The following is a 16,785-nucleotide window of genomic DNA, read 5'->3' as shown; positions in this document are numbered from 1 at the left end:
AACATGTGTCTTCTTTCATTGTTCCTCCTTTTTCCCCCTTTATTAAACAATCGCTGTCCCAATCTGCCTCTCATTCCTTTACTCCTCACTTTTCCTCCCTCCATCCTAATACCTCCCCCTCCAACCTACCCCCAACTCATCTCTCTCCTCCTCGCTTCACTCCAATGGCTTTCAGCTGTGGAGTAATGACTGCAATATTGTCTGTAGTGGGCCTTCTCTGAAGTTCAAATAGTGGAAATGTCAGTACTAAGGAACTCTGTGTGGAGGTATGTAGGTGCATGTGTTTGACCCGGAGTTCAACAAAACCAGCGAGATGATGGAAAGTTCACTCATAAAACAAACGACACAACTTGTTATTGTTGTCATCGTGATGAATGGTAAACTTTCACCACCACAAAGTGCACACTCCCTACAAAAAGAATCCTAAGAAACAAGATCCTCTTTTTACGACTCTTTTCCACTTCTCTGCATGTTGACAAATAATCTGCAACACTTGGAACAATTACACGTTAAGCGGCACATACAAACACATCCATGTGAATAATGGACTCTTCCTTACATTGCAAACTAACACTAACACGTTGTTGCTTTAAGTCATAATTAGTGCGAGAGATCCGGGGATATTAAGCTGAAAGTCGTCCTTCTGGTTTTCCAGAATCTCAGAACAGAAAGACTGTTCAGGTTCTGATTAGGGGTGGAATATTCAATTCTATGACAAACTGTTGGATGAAAAAGGAATCAGTTAATGTGACTATTTCACTGAAAAAGACACTGCTATGTGTATTAAAGTCCAGATTCTATTTCTTTTTTGTTTCAACTCAATATCGATTGAAATGAAGGGTGATAAAAGAGTGTGATAAAATAGAAAAAACTATTTTATTTTACTTTTTCATAAGTCCACTGTCTGTCTGCCGTGAGATTCCATACAGAACAATCAGCGAGTAAAGTTAAGCAAGAGAGAGCAAATTATGTGAATCTCCGGGTCACTTAAGAACATTACAATGACTGGCTTGAATCCACATCCCAAAAACAATCAATAAGCTGTGTCAGCACATTTGGTCCTTAAATTTGAGGGAATTGGTCCTGGAAAGTCTTTGAATTTGATGTCAACCGAGGTGTGGGTACACTGTCCTTATCTCTACAGTCACTTATTCTTCAATGTGAAACAAGAAAGGAAAAAAAGTGTTTACATTCACCAAATGACGAGAAACATGACAACAGTGAAGTTGTTGTGCAACTGTTGGATGTGTAAATATGCAACTTGCTAGTTTCCCATACCAATTTAAAACAGGCGCTCACATGAATGCATCAACAACACACTTTCTCATTTACATATACACACTTGTGTCTCCCTTTTATGATGCACACATCTGACACAAACCACCGCGCTCATCACTCAAATCTCCACCTCGGCCGCAGCCTTGTCGCTCGTTCTTTGAGAACAGAGATGCTAATTGGAAACAGGAAGCTGGTGTTTCCAAAGAGGTTTCAAAGAGCTGTCACAGTGAATATCTCTGCGCTAAAATATGATGCTCACTCACTCTGTGCTGCCCTGACCACAGTTTCCCCTGTCACATCCCCATCATTCAAAATAAAACCCTGTGGTACAATCAACTGTTTGTGTGCTGTGTCGGAGTGTAGTCTGTGAAAAGAGTCTACATGGTGCCATGAGTGATAATGAATGTTTGCAGTGTAACACATTAGGGCCTTATTGTCAAATTTAAATCATTGATTAGCCATATGAATGTAACCGTAAGCAGTCAATCGGAAACTAAGTGTAAAAAGAAGAGAAGTCATATAGAGTCGTGTAGCTCTGTGTTGCTCTGAAGGTCCAGCAATCTGTTGTAACATTATCATACGTAAGCTATGACCTGGGCTGTAGGTCATATGGGTTGTAAAATGCATTTGAACATCAGTTGAAATTGATTTACTGCTTTAAAAAAAAGTGTCTTCAAAGAATTTAAACCATAGCTAATTGATCTTTACTGTACTTTTGGAGTGACAATCTCACTATCGCATGCATATGTAATTGTGAGTCTCTTAGATGACATTAATCACATTTACCAGCTAACTAAATATCCATCCAACTCGCACCTTACACCACTATTCACTCCTTGACTTGTTGCAGCAGCGTCCAAAGCGTCCGGCTCGCCCACGGGGCTGGTGAACAAGTCGAGACATAATTGAATAGGAGACTGAGAAAGCTAAACAAATTACTCCAATGGAAAGAGACCAAGAAATATAATCCGGGCTGTGCTGCGCTGTGTACAAACTGGAAATGTTTTACATTTTATCTTAACTGGTGCCTTCAACGCTTTAAAAACTTTAAACCAAGTTTAGGTTTCAAGCATCTTCTGTGTTTTGGTTTTCACTGTCAGCTTAAAAATCTAGCCTGTAACATTTTGGAGGGTTTATATGCAGAAATTGAATATACTACCCATTAGCATGTTTGTATAATGGTAAAAAGTGGTCCTGAAAAAGTGATTATAGTGTATAATCACTTTTCAGATAAATAAGTTTTTTTGTAGCTTTAGAATAAGCTTTTTATTTGCGTCGAGTTGTAACCAGCCAGAGTGTACATTTGGGTCATGAAGACTTAGTTTACAGTGCAAATGAAGAAAGACATCCTTTCTGGTATGTGAAGGCCACCATAGTTCCATTATATGATTAGGAATAGGAGTTGTGAGTGTCGGAGTCCTCCATTTATCCACAATCCACAGTTTAAAGGACTACTTCTTCTTGATATTTCTTCATTCCCAGAATGTAAACACGGTGTCCGCCATCTTTGGTAACAGTTACGCTAACCGGCTCTGCAGAATAAACATTTTGGTGAAAACTAGAAGCCAGCGGGTGGCGGAGAGCGCCGGCACCGGCCGTGGGTGGCAAGTATTTCGTTTTGTGTTTTTATATTCATTATATATTTAATTACTCACAGGGATTCGCGGTTTACACAACTAGTGCTGTCAGCTTCGAAGCTTGAGACAGCGAGACTCTCACGGGGCAGCGAGCGCAGTGCATTCTGGGAGTTGTTGTCGTTCATCTACGTGAGGCTAAATGACATTTTTCTGCTTCTCTCGGCCAAGAAGGCACTTGATTCAAATGCTATTTCACATTTCTACTACATAGATGACCCAGTTTTAACAGACATCCATCTTTCCAACGAAAATATTCCTTTAACCATTAGATGTCACTAGTTCTTACCAACTGAACCTAGAGCTAAAGCTAGCATCTGTAGTGGCAAGCTAGCAAAAGATGCTATAGATACCGTATATCCAGACATATAGTGTGGTTGATACCACTATAACTATATCACCTTTTAAAATATTTTTTAAAATTTGTACTGCCTAACCCTTGTCTAACCCTGCCCCAACACTAACCTCAGTAACACCTGAAAAATACCGCACCAGTGTACTAAAAACATACCTCTAGGTGGTTAAAACAGACATGTTTTCAGTATTATTGATGGTTATCAGAATGTGATTGGTTTCAAAAACAGCATTACGGTACAAGGTTATGTGTGTGAGATCAAAAAGAAGGAAAGAGAAGAGGCGAAGACAGCAGAAATGAAATACTATGGACGCCAATTGGTGTAAAACACCACAGGAGATGGAAAAGCAGAGGACGTGTGTGATGTTGAAAGTGGAACTTCTGCAACACCTAATTGTTTTTGGACATTTAAGTGTTGATTTACTGAATATATGAGAACAAGAAGCTGTTTAATTCGCTCACCTTGCTTCCTGGAGGTGGAGCTGTTCTGTTTAACCAGCTGTTTTATCCACAGCGTTGGAGCAGTGATCTCTGCAGTGGTAGGATAACAGAGGAAAGATCAAATGTTTTCATACTGAGTCATGACATAGCTCACCACAATTCATTTAACTGAGCTTTACCCACAAAACCAAAATTAGAATGGCATCCAAGACAAGATATTGAATATGTCATATTTGACATCCAGACTTGGAAAATGTTGTGAGTGAAAAAACTGCATCTCTGGCTTTGATATTAAATGTATAAAATAATGTTGTGTTTCCCTTAGAGGTTGTGGGGCAAAATTGACACGGAGCAAATGTGAGCCAGCTTTTAAACCATGACTGTGAAAATAAACACTCAATGGATCTCAGCTTAAAAAAGTGATCATGTTACCAGTGGTTTACAGATGGATGAGTAGGTGAAGCAGACTTACCGTCACCCTCAGGGGGGACGTGAGTCTCCATGGTGGGTGTAGGCTTGGAGCCATCATCTGGGTTGAGGGTGAGAAAGAAACGGAAAGAAACTACCATTATTGAGGTTAATACAATCTACTCTCCAGAACTGTTGAATGGTTGGGATTTGCACATGGCCCGGCCAAGATAGATAGAAAAACAGAGTGAAAGAAAGATGGAATAATACAAAAACACAGGGACGACCATCCACATTTGGCTCCACTACATTCTCTCTGTCGGTCTCTCTCTCACACACACATACACATACACACACACTGTACTGCACTGTAACAGAAGGCAGTCTGAATTTAATTCTGAGCTTTCAATAAACACCAATATTGTTTTTCACAGAGACAAGAAAATTATATTATATTAGAAATCATGCAAAAACGTTGACTAAGGAGATGAAGTTACTGTGAAGGTTTGATATTTTTAGGACTTATTATTCTATCAATTATTTTCTCAATTAATCAGGCACTGATTTGGTCCATAACATGTCAGAAAATGTTGATCAGTGTTTCCCAACCCTTGAAATGATGTTCTCAAATGTCTTGGATTGTTTACAAACCAAAATTAATCACTCTCACCCACACACTTACTCACTATCTACCACTTTATCCTCCACTTAAAGCAGGGAACTGGAGCCAATCCCAGCACCACACCTCCGTCAATTAAAAGTGTCATTAACTTCTGCATAAGAACATGTAAGCTCCACGCAGAAAGGTCAAACCAGGATTCGAACCTTCTTACTGTGAGGCTAGCCACTAACCTGCCATGTGGCCCTCAAGATTAATCAGTTTTAGTGATTTCTTTGTTATATGGAGCAGATATAGCTCAAAAAGCTTATTTTAATTATTAAAAAAAAAACAATCAAAATAGTTGGCGATTCATTTAGTTATCAATTGATAATCAATTGTCAATCATCACTGCAGCCTTGGACTTGCGTGCATTTGGGAAAAGCGGCTAAAAAAATATACTATTTTGCAATTTTAAACCATCAATATTTCTAGGAGCAAGGGTTTGGTGGAGAAAAGCTGTCCAAAAAAGATGCTAAAACAAAAACCAGGCTTCATCAGGCGAATGAATGTTCAAACTGTAATCAATTGTATATGATGCTGTGGATTTGAGCCACCTAAAATACTCACCCATATGCAGTTTTGTCGCATCTGGAAAATCCCTTTGGAAATCAATAAATCAAAAGGAAACCACAGGAAAAAAGTCTTTGATTGGATTCATTCTGCAAGCACTAACGCAAGTCCTTAAATCAGATGACATGCCAGTATCTGTAAACACTTGAGGGGAAACTGAATAATAAAAAAAATAATAAAAAAGTTACTGTTGATAAGCAACTTTTTTTTGAAGCCAGCTGAAAATACATTCACCAGCCACTTTATTAGGTACACCAGTTAGGCCGCTCATTAACGCAACTATTGAATCAGCCAATCGCATGCAAGCAAATTGATCAGTGCATGTAGGCCATTATGCTACAGTTCAGTTTGGTACATACACCACAGTTATGAATGGTAACAGTGCCTTTACTTGTTGTGGCCTGTGCTATCTGGGATAGGTGTCCTATGTATCTAATAAATTGGCCAATAAATGCACACGCATAGGTACAACTTCAATATTTCTCAATTACTGTTTGATCCAGGTCTGTACTGATGGCTAAACTGTGGTGGGGGGGGGTCCAGTTAATGTTGGCATCAACGGCAAGCCCTCCCACAATTACACCCCCCTCCCTGGACGACGATGTAAAATCTAGTCAAAAGACATTTTTGAATTTCTCTCAGTCTTTCTCATACGAACCAAAACGCCCCTGTGCATGCACACAAAACAGCCAACAGATCTCAACTCACCTTTTCTACCAGAGTTCGATGACCCAGGTGGTTTATCTGTTACTGACCCTGTAATTTCAAAAAGAAAAACAAAAAACAAACAAACAAATACAACATGTACAAAAAAAAGGAAAGCATTTTGGGAATGTAAAAATCCACTGTAGAGTCACTTGATTTACTTAATAGCCGTCTAATCATGTAGAATTAAATGTGATTGTTCCAAGTACTGTAAATACAGGACGCATCGACAAAAAGGTATAATTCCCACAGATTACCCAACCCATTGATGACGCATTGCCTTAGGGTTAGATGCTAACTTTGATGAATACATTCTGTTAGTGCTTCAGAGTCACACATTGAAACATTTGGTGCTTGCGTTATCTTAATGGTGACTACTGTGGCCCTGAGAGGTTTTGCCATATCTGAGGATTATCAGAGTACATGTTCTTGTTTTCGGTGCATGCAGATTTCGATGTCATGCATGGATGCAGGGAGGAACAGAGCAAAATTAGTGCAGTGCAATCATCGTACAGTAGAAGACATTTTAATGAAGGCAACTAGAAGGAAATTTACTACCTGACAATCCACTTGTCGCAGCATGAGTTCCCATAAATTCATGGAAGTTTCCTGCAAATGTATGTGAGATGATTGATTTGGGTCATAGTGTACAGGGGCGTCTGAGCATGTCAGGAGAATGAGAGGGGGAGAATCACGAGGAAAGAAGAGTTGTTGGGTGTGTTTGACAGTAGCAGCTGTGAATATTTCAGGTTTATTGAGCCCAGATTGTGCTTAGTCGTGTCATACATACCTTTGCAAGAAACAATGAACATATCGGATCTTATGCAGGACAGAAAGGCCGACGTTGTGTCTCAAACTCTATCTTGGGAATTCTCATAAAACGCAAAGCCTACTTTAGGTATTTAAACTCCTGCATTGTTCACAGTCACATTTCTTGGAATCTACTTTCGTTTTTTTTGGCTCCGCATAAAGCTGTCAATCACTGGGATGGCACAAAACCTTTGGAAAAACTGAGTCATGATGTTGTAATTGCATATTTCAAAAAAAAAGAAGAAGAAGTAAAGTGCTCTAAAGTAAACCTCTGCCAGCATGAAGTTATGGTGCATTTCATTTCCACCGGAAGTCAGAGCTGGGAGTGACACATCACTAACATATCATAATTCCAGTCAGTAATAATGCTATATATCATTATTGTGTACACACAAACAGAATAACAATATGTGTTTAATGCAAGTTTATTAGCTTATTTTTGAGTAAGACTTTTTAAGTTGGAATTCGGAATTGAAGGGGCGTTTAAGTTGAGATTTCTGACCAGGAACTTGGAGATTCCAACGTCCGCCTACAACTGGAACGCACCATTACTGTCGACCAGATTTCAACGGTACCTTTTTTTCGTCAAAACAGGAATGAACGTTGCTATGTCAGTCACTCCTACGGCCTTCGCACGTCACGCATGTTTGTTCGCGTGTTGATAGTTTTCTACAGATTTTCACATCAGAGCAAACAAACACTGTTACATAGTTTCTGTTCTTGGAGACCAAACGATTCGTTATGTGCAACTTTTTTTTTGTTGTCGCTGCAAAAAATATTTGTGCATGTAAATTCAACTGTCTAAATGTACATCAGCATGTTTGCGACAAAACAATTTCACTACTATCCCCTCAGCAAGCTTTTTTCTAAGTTTAGTGGTTTCCTGCTATGAATGGACATGCTCCATGTGAGAACTTAACTGCCTCTGTGTGAGCTGCAGGTGCTGCTGCTGCTGCTGATGATGATGATGATGATGGGAGCCATACACATGATTAGTGGCACAAGTGCAGAGCAAAGAGAGGGAGCGTGAGATTGAGGCAAAGGGAGAGATAAAGACAGAGAGAGGCAAAGGAGGAAGCCTCTGGCCGTCTGCTGAACAGCCTCAGAAGGGCATGCGACCATTCTCACCGCACTCCCCGCACAAAATGTGCACCATATGCTCTAGTGACTGTGCAATCCAATTCTGGCAAACACCCCCTTGTATTATCTTCTGAGGGAAAATGATGGTGATTATCATAAAGTGTTCCCATCCAAGATGAGTGTACGGAGGCCCTCGCTCTGAGAGCACTTAAACTAGGGGCTAAGAGGCCCCTGCATGTATGGCCATTAGCCGTCTCGTTGACCTTGCACCTGCTGTATTCCACATGACATGTAATACACATGCGCTTGTACTACGGCAGGACGGACCCTAATTAACTGTAACACAAAGGTTGCGTTCACTTTTTCATCTTTCATCAGCACAGTTATGCTGAAAGTGATTTTGGCTGTTTGGTCACCCCAATGGTAATCTACTAGATTTACATCCTCGTATGCTGCTGCTTAGGATACTAATACAAGCCATGGACTCTCAGTTCTGTCTTTGATAGGGAACTGAAGCTATAAACCATTTCCAGTTGTCTTTTGAAATCTGATGTGAAAGTTAATTGGCCCAAACCACAGAGACTTGGCTTTCACGCGCTCTTGGCTCCAAGATCGTACATATGTAGCCACCACTGACAATTTTACATCAATGTTGCTCTTTGATGGTAATAAAAAAGTGTCAGGAAACATCCTACCAAATACCACAGCAATATCATTGTGCTAATATTTAATTGTTTTTTGTTTTTTTTTCGATTCTTAAACATGATTTTGGCATAACCTCCTTTAATTTTGTTCTTCTTCTCTCATTTGGTTCCTTCTCTTTTGCAAGCGTTCAGACTTATACAGGAGAAGCAGATGTATTGTCAAATATCACATAAAAATATTAGAAAGTGAACGAGTCTTAAAGGAAATTGGCAATTATGAGGTCCTTGAATCGCTAAAAAGACACAAAGGCACTTCACAATAAATCACACGGGCTATATACTGGTGAGTTAGACTTCATTTTGAAGTCTTTCACAATAAATATTGATAATTTTTTCCATTCCCAATTCTCTTGATTATGGAAATCTCATCTTATCTCATCTTATCTTACCTTACCTTATCCTATCATTCATTCATTCATTCATTCATTCATTCATTAATCAGTCATGGGTCACTGGACACGCTGGACGGTCCATCACAGGCAAACACACAGAGACAAACAGCCATTCACTGTCACATTCACATCCACGGTCAGTTTAGAGCTGCATATATTTTGAACTGTGTGACCCTATTTTATCTTCTGCAAAATAGCGAAAAGAATTCCACCTAAATGTTACACACTGGACCTTTAACTTGGACAATGCATGACAATGTACCATCCCCAGACTGCACAAAAACAACACCCTGGACAGTTCCTCCCCCTGTTGCCAGGCCGTTTGTCCCTCAGTACCTGAACACACTGGGGTCCTGTTCTGCACAGACGAGCCACTCACTGGCTTCCCATCACTGGTGACACACCAGCAGTAACCTGTCAGAGTGTGGCACTGGACCTGCAGAGGCAACAAAAATGACCATGGCTGTGGTTTTCCTTTGTTAAGAGGAGTGTAAATAAAACAGGGCGTGAAGAATTCCGACAGTGGAGTTGTGATGTGTGGACGGGAACGAGTCACAGGAGAGCGAAGGAATGTGGAAGATAGAAATGTGTGGTGTTACGGAGACAGACCTGGGCAAACGTCCCATCTTCGTTGCATTCTGGGATAAACATGGACTCCTGAGGTCTCCTGACTTGTTCCAAAGCCTGGTTCCTCTCAACACGACACTTGGACTGATCTGCATCTGTAATATATTGACAGGACAGTCTGTTCTCAAACATTGTGTACAAACCTCTTGCACTGCTTTTGTGTGTGTGTGTTTTTTTTTTAATGAACAGGCCTGTTCTTCGTCAACACCACCCATGTTAACACCGGGGAGCTGACCAGTACAACCCTAATTTACTACTGTTGGCCACTGAGCTCCATCTGACATATAAGTATTGTGCTTCAGGGCACATTTTCATAGTTACAGTACTGAAGGGAGACAACATCGTTGATTTACTTTTTACACTTTTACCATTGAGTTTTTCGAACCTCCATACATTTCTGTTTTTCTTTCTTTCTTAATCAGAGTGATTCTTATGAATGTAAGAATATGAGTCTGTCATTTGCACTTGTACCTATGCATACCGAAACTATGAGTTGTTTGGTTCCATTGTGAACACGTAGTTTGCTCCCAGTAGCTGCTCAAAAGCCAATGCTTATCATTTTAAACCACAAATAGCTGTTGGATGAGGGATTAGAAGGTTAACGAGCCTTTAGCGCGGGACAACCTGCAGCAAACCTCTCCACACATGCTGCTTTTAAACCCTTGTCGTACCAAGAACACACCAATGCTGCGAGACCGTTTATTAATCTACTGCTAAATGCTAAACCAACACATTCCCCCGACAAATTGTGCTTCCACTGACCATTACCAGGGCCAGGAGCAGGCTTGGAGCCGTGCGCTGTTAGTGCAGAGGAGTGTGCCGTGTGCTTAACATTGGTATTTTTGAAATGTCAGTGGAAACTGAGCTTGTGTTTTCTGCAGCTCCGATGAGCCAAAGCTGCTCTCGGGGGACAGAGATGGAAGTGGCTGAGAAGGTCAGAAAAATGAAGTGAGTTTCAAAATCCCATCAGCGACTGCAGTTTTTATTGCCCTCGCAGCTTGTGTGGAGCCGAGCTCCGCGTTCGACTGTTCATGGGTGCGCATTCAAGCCGGGAAGCTGACCGGTGAAACCGCAGTCCTCCACTTTTGGCAAACCTTTACCCTGAATAAATAAAGGTTTTAAAGAAAGTAATCCGTGGACCTGAGAGGAGACAGACATGTCGTCTCCTTCAGAGTAAAAGACCGAGAGAGAGAGAATTGGGTGATGATGATGTCACCAAGCAGAACAGACACAGTTATGCGAAGTTAAAAAACAAACACTTTGACCATGTGTATTTAGTCTTATTTTAGAAAAAAAGCATACAACTGCTTGTGTGCCCTATTTAAACAAGTCTAATTTATGGAAATGTAAAAACAAAGTGATAATCAAAGTCTATTCGTCATGTCCGGCCAATGTTTGTCTATGCTTACCCAACAGTTCTCTTACCATTTTGTGGATAAATAATGGATAAACATTGTCTGCTTGTTGTATTTTGTTTGTTGTACCTGTACCAGTGTATTTGTTATGTTTAATCTGATACTCAAACACACAGTAAGGAAGCGCTGCCCAGATTCTGCCTTTGTATACAAGGACTGTTTTTTTTGTGGGTTTTTTTTAACCAACCAAACAGGTCAAACGCACATCTGCGAAGACTGAGTGAGCTTTGTCCGGCTTTCCTTTTCTTAGTGCACCACTGATGCGATGAAACAAAACCATGTGTTACCACACAGAGGGAACAAATTTTCCTCCAGAAATGAATTTGGTTGGGGGCCTGTTGTTTCCCTGATGGACAAAAGAAGGTTAAAAAAAAAAAAAAGGGGGGGGTAATGCCAAGTTCCAACCTTGACTCTAGACCTATCAATCTCTGCTGCTGTTGAGTGGCTGGCATCCAGAGACTGAGGAAGTGAGTGATGCTGGTCTGTTAAAATTTACACGCCTACAGAGAGGCGGAAAATGAAAGACATCTTCTTGTTGTGTCCCACTTTTTATGCGTTCGTGTGTGGCTTCAATTTAAACATGTATTCCTTTTTAAATTCAAACAAGATATGGAGTCAATTAGGTTGATTTCAAGCATAGCTGATGTTTTCTGGGTCCTTACCTTTCAGCTCCAGGTCTCTCCCCTCAGAGGTGGAGGTCGGTACTGGTACCACAGCCAACTGGTCAAGTTTCACCCAGTTTTTGCCTAGCGACAAAAAGCCACATCATTTGTATTTGCCAGACAGAGGTTTACTAACCAAACAAAGAACAACAGCCTCAGTAGTTGGCTACTATATGCCACTATAGTTCCCTGGCTTGTTAGGGAAAGGTAGGTGTTTGCAAAGGAGTCCTCGGTTTGTTATAGTCTGCAGGCTTACCATTAGATGTCACTAATTCTTTCAAACTGGACCTTTAAAACCAGATCTTGGTACGAACCTCGACATCGTCCGCGGTGTGCCAATGCGAGTGTCTTGTCTTTGCAGCGCGCTCTCTGCAGCTCGCAGCCGGTCTCATAGCTCCGCCCATCCGAGCCACACACCGGCTTCCCCTGCGTCCGTGTGCAGATGATCCCACAGTGACTGTCTCTGTCGCCGATCAACCACTGCGATGACAAGAACAAAAGCATCTCAGCATGAAAAACTCACTTTGTCATTTGAAACGTGTTCTGTTTCTTCTACTTTGCCTGAGTTTAAACAAAGGGCACATTCATCTGAATCATAATCTGAGATTATGCCAAACTAATGTTCTAACTGGAATCATGGGACGTTTCCTTCTTTTGTTTAAGCTACTGAAACACAGGTGTGACCTGCACTGAACTGAAGCTCAGCTTAGAGGCTAATTTGTCTTCTTGGTCTTTGGCTGAAGATGGTTGAACCTTGATTAAGTTTCAAAGGAGCCAAACCACACTCAGAGGGATGGGAATCCTTCTTTGCCTCTGCACGGATCTTAACTCAAGAACTATAACTGAGTTGACTCTGCTCTGGTGTTGGACCACAGCCTTCCCTCTGACAGCAGTAATGGCTCTTGGCTCCACGGCTGCCTCAGATACAGTATATTTACGGTCTGAAGCAGGAGGAGTTTTTAAATGCTGAAACTGAGAGCCTCCCCTTAGACAAAGCTTGGAAAAGGGCTCCCCGTCATTCCACTTCAGTTTCACTGCACACCTGGATGCCTGTGTGATCGGGATTGTCATTTAATCCGACAGATGTTCAAGAACCATGTTAAAAAAAAGATTAATATTGCTGTTTGACATCACTTCAAAATATGTAAAGACGCAACGGTGGCCTGAACATTTTATTGGGCTACAACTTTACTACTAAAAATGTTTTGTCATGTTACAGCAGCGTAAGTAGGGCTTTGATACACTTGTGCTTCTCTCTCTCTGCGTCACTTGCACAGACACACAAAAACATTGCCATCTGTACACTCAAACTTGTTAAACACACAAGTTTGTTCTCAAGAACAGGCAAGGGGAGCCAGATCTGATGTCATGTGGTCACAGGAGACCCATCCAGGATGTGTTTAATGTTCAGGTGTGAACAGTCGTTAGTGCTATCCACATGCGAGTGGATCTCCGAGGAGGGATTTACATACCAGGTGGTAAAAGAAGCTTTTTGTTTACAGCTTATAGTTACCAATCAGGACGTGTGTGCAGGGTTTTTTTTCCAAAGCACTTTAAAATGAAAAAAAAAAAAAGTAATATGAAAGTCATCTTAATTTCTGTCTCAGGCAAATTGGAAAGACTGTAAAATTCCCATTCCCAAACCTTGCCAAATAGATGGAGTTGTGGGTTAATGGGGACAGAGAGTAGATGTGCAGTGAGCAGCACCACAATCATCTGCTCTGAAGTGAAAAGTGTCTCAACAGCGATCGTGAGCCAACTACGGAAAAGGTTTCAACTATTACAACAACGCAGACACCAGTTTTGGCTTTTCTCATGAGTGATGAGCGAACCTTTGAGGCTGCGAAAACATCTGTTTCTTCAAAGACAAAAAAAAAGAAAACACGCAATGCCCAAGTACAAATATATAGCACATAAAAATCTACTCAAATATGTTTTTCATGAACGGACTCTAACTTAGACCATATGTTAAAAAAATGGACGTCGTCTTCTGGTTTGCTCACTGAAGACAACCCAGAAGTAGCAATTAGGGCTGGGTATCGCGGCTAATTTCCTGAATGGATCCAATTCCTATTCAATTTTAGAGAGTTTTCATTTTCCATACCAATTTCGCTTGGTAATGAAAGAAAAAAATAAGCGTTACTATCGCTGTCATGTGAGACTATTGGGTCACTTCTCGTGTAATCATGATCGTCTGTGATTTGTGTAGAGGAAACAACAGGAAATTGCAAATATTAAAATGATTGATATTGGAAATTTTTACTTTTTTTTACCCAGCTTCAGTAGCAATATATTGAATAGCCCCTAGGGGGAGACTCTGTCGAAAGTATTTTGTCAAAAATATGGAGTAAATTTATACTGTGGCCTGATTGAGAGGAAAAAATCAGGGGGTTACCAATAATTCAAATGAATCCTGAGGGTAAAAATAATATCTGTACAAAAATGTCATGTTGATCATTCACGTAGTTGTTGAGACATTTCACTCTCTACATGAAACGTCAGGGGAATTAAAGTCATCAAGTTATAGCCTCTGGGACTTGAAGGTCTTTAAAAACTTAATGTCAATCCACCCACTGCTTTAGATATTTCGCTTTGGACCAAACAGAAAAGTCTTTCACAGTGCCAGGATGCAACAGTGACTCACTACTGAAGTTTCATATTCTTTTCATGTTCTGGTTAATATCTGCTTCTGTCTCTTAGACGACCTGGAAACGAAACGCAACTTTTACGAAATCACGAAAAAAGCCAGAGTACAGTGATGAAAATGAGACACGGGTCAGAAAAAGAATCTAATTACAGTCTTCTGTGGTGTTTTACTCATTATATTCATTTTACAGATGCCACACAGTGTCTGCCAGCCGTGACAGCTATGGCAGCTGTGAACATTAATTCCTAAATCCCTGTAATTGAATCAAAACCTGAATCCAAACTATAAAAATCAAAGGTTTTGTTTTTTCCAAATGCTGATCTAATATTACACGTGTCCAATGAAAATCGACTCATTTCAAGACTCTTTGGAGAGTTCTTTTCTTCATATTAGGGAGGAGAGCTGCCTCTTTCTAGCGTGTTTGAATACTTTTACAGATGAAGCCTCATTTGGAAAAAATGTGGTATCATTTCACATATGCAGGATTATTTAGCCGTCCGAAACCCTAGATTTTTACTTGTAAATATAATATTAGCAGACTGTTATTGGACTGTTGGCGTAATGTTTTGATCGTAAGGGGTGTCACAGCTGGCAGCACAGGCAGATGCTTCTTTATCTGTGCAGAACAACAATATAGATTTATATATATTTATTATATATGTATATATATATATATATATATATATATATATATATACATATATATATATATATATATATATATACATATGTAGAAACTTTTCCTGTTGTAGTTTCTGCAAGATAAAAAAAAAAAACAACAGCATGAGGCGTGTCTTCCTGTGTGCGTGTGTGTGTGTGTCATTCGCAAATCTCTCAAACCGATGGTCTGATTGATTTCAACAAGTGTCTTGCTACGGGCACGATTAACTGCAGTGCAGTTTGACATTGTTTGGATTAGTAATGCAAAAGATATCGCTAATCGTTAAATATATATATTATATCCTACTTTGCACGGCGAATCTGGAACAAAAACAATTATGATATCGGTAAAAGAAGCACTACATTGGCTTTCGCCGCTCTACTGTAGCCACTCCCCCTCTCACTCACACAGCACTGTGAGTGAGACAAGGCTCAGCGAAGCTGAGGCAGATGGCGAACACAGTGCTCGACTCGCAAGTAACGCTGCACGTCAGATAAGGCATTGTCAAAATGAGGCACGCAACCAACCAACTGTTATGCAACCATGTAGTTAAATGTTCCATCTTTATTATATGCTATTATGTCAGTATCAGTATTTGCTTTCTACCATACACAAATAAAAATGTCACTGAACTTGTACGTGCTGTGTAATAGTAACAATGAGCACTCAAACACACCAAACCAACAATTACTAAAAACACACACACAAAAATAGATTTCGCACGTGCACTGCACTAGTTTTATAAAAAAAAACCTGTATGTTTTTTTGTTTTTCTTGAGGCTCTTGCACATCAGTGACAACATGGACAAATGCATGACGTTGCAACTAAGTGAATGACTAATAACATTTTTTATACACTTTTTGCAATACCTGTACATCCCGGTTTCAATGTTTATAGTGCTGATATTGTATTTACAAAATACTAAATATATTTTAGATCCTACAGTAGTACTTGTCTGCTCCCAACCCTGCTGCTGTAATAACAGTCAAATCTAATATAATCTTCTATATTTATTTAAGGCAAAAGCCTTGTTTTGTGGAGGCAGTCAACTTGTGCCACTATATATCTACAGCAGACAGCTCACAATGGCTATTTGCACATTAATAATATTTTTATTTTTCGAAATTTTATTTTGATTTATTTATATATTTTTATTTTTATTTTCACCCTCTCTTCTTCAGTGTTGGCTGTGTCCTGAATTTCTATTAAAGTAAAGTGACGGAGCACCAACTCATCATCACTGTATGTCAACTTCACCTGTTCTATTTCTTTGTTATTTATTCACTTATTCACGTCGCGCTTCATGACGTTTCTTTGCGTCAACTTTAATGTGCAAAGGCACATATTCTTAAATAACAGATGTTAAATAAAGTCAAGGCCAAAGGTTTAAACCCATATAAAACAATACCCAAATTTTGGCTGCCTCAACTCCTCCAAGGAAAGGTTAATACTTTCCTTAAATTGATACAGAGCATCTGCCTGTGCTTGTACAGCACGGTGAGAGGAAATTTAAACAAAAGTGGAAAAATACTTCTCAGCATATGACGGCTCCAAATCGCCTCGCTGTAACAATATGTCCGGAACAAGCCAGACAGTTTAAAGTGATTTCAACCTTGGCAAAGAAGCGCTGAAGAAAAGCTCTCGTCAGACAGCTTGATTTAGCACACATCCTGATTCAGTTTCACTAAATCACGACGTGCTTCTTCATGAGAGAGCGCAGACAGGGAGGCAAAC

The 16,785-nt window shown here is 40.1% G+C and overlaps 1 protein-coding gene across 5 annotated transcripts in view; it reads right to left on the bottom strand.

Annotated features, from left to right (window-relative positions):
- The window catches only part of smoc1 (SPARC related modular calcium binding 1), a 56,893-nt gene that overhangs the window by 20,230 nt on the left and 19,878 nt on the right, over positions 1-16,785 (bottom strand). For 4 of the 5 annotated variants that reach the window (XM_044046797.1, XM_044046799.1, XM_044046796.1 and 1 more), the window contains exons 2-8: positions 12,057-12,222; positions 11,743-11,826; positions 9,648-9,760; positions 9,375-9,474; positions 6,056-6,103; positions 4,181-4,270; positions 3,730-3,798 (exon numbers count right to left, since the gene is read on the bottom strand). In XM_044046797.1, coding sequence (XP_043902732.1) covers positions 3,730-3,798; positions 4,181-4,270; positions 6,056-6,103; positions 9,375-9,474; positions 9,648-9,760; positions 11,743-11,826; positions 12,057-12,222 — 670 coding nt within the window. The remainder of the gene's footprint in view (positions 1-3,729; positions 3,799-4,180; positions 4,271-6,055; positions 6,104-9,374; positions 9,475-9,647; positions 9,761-11,742; positions 11,827-12,056; positions 12,223-16,785) is intronic. The other variant, XM_044046800.1, reaches the window with a different exon arrangement.

Source organism: Solea senegalensis, linkage group LG16 (assembly GCF_019176455.1).
Source record: "Solea senegalensis isolate Sse05_10M linkage group LG16, IFAPA_SoseM_1, whole genome shotgun sequence".
NCBI lineage: Eukaryota > Metazoa > Chordata > Actinopteri > Pleuronectiformes > Soleidae > Solea > Solea senegalensis.
This window is presented reverse-complemented; position numbering and strand designations above follow the sequence as displayed.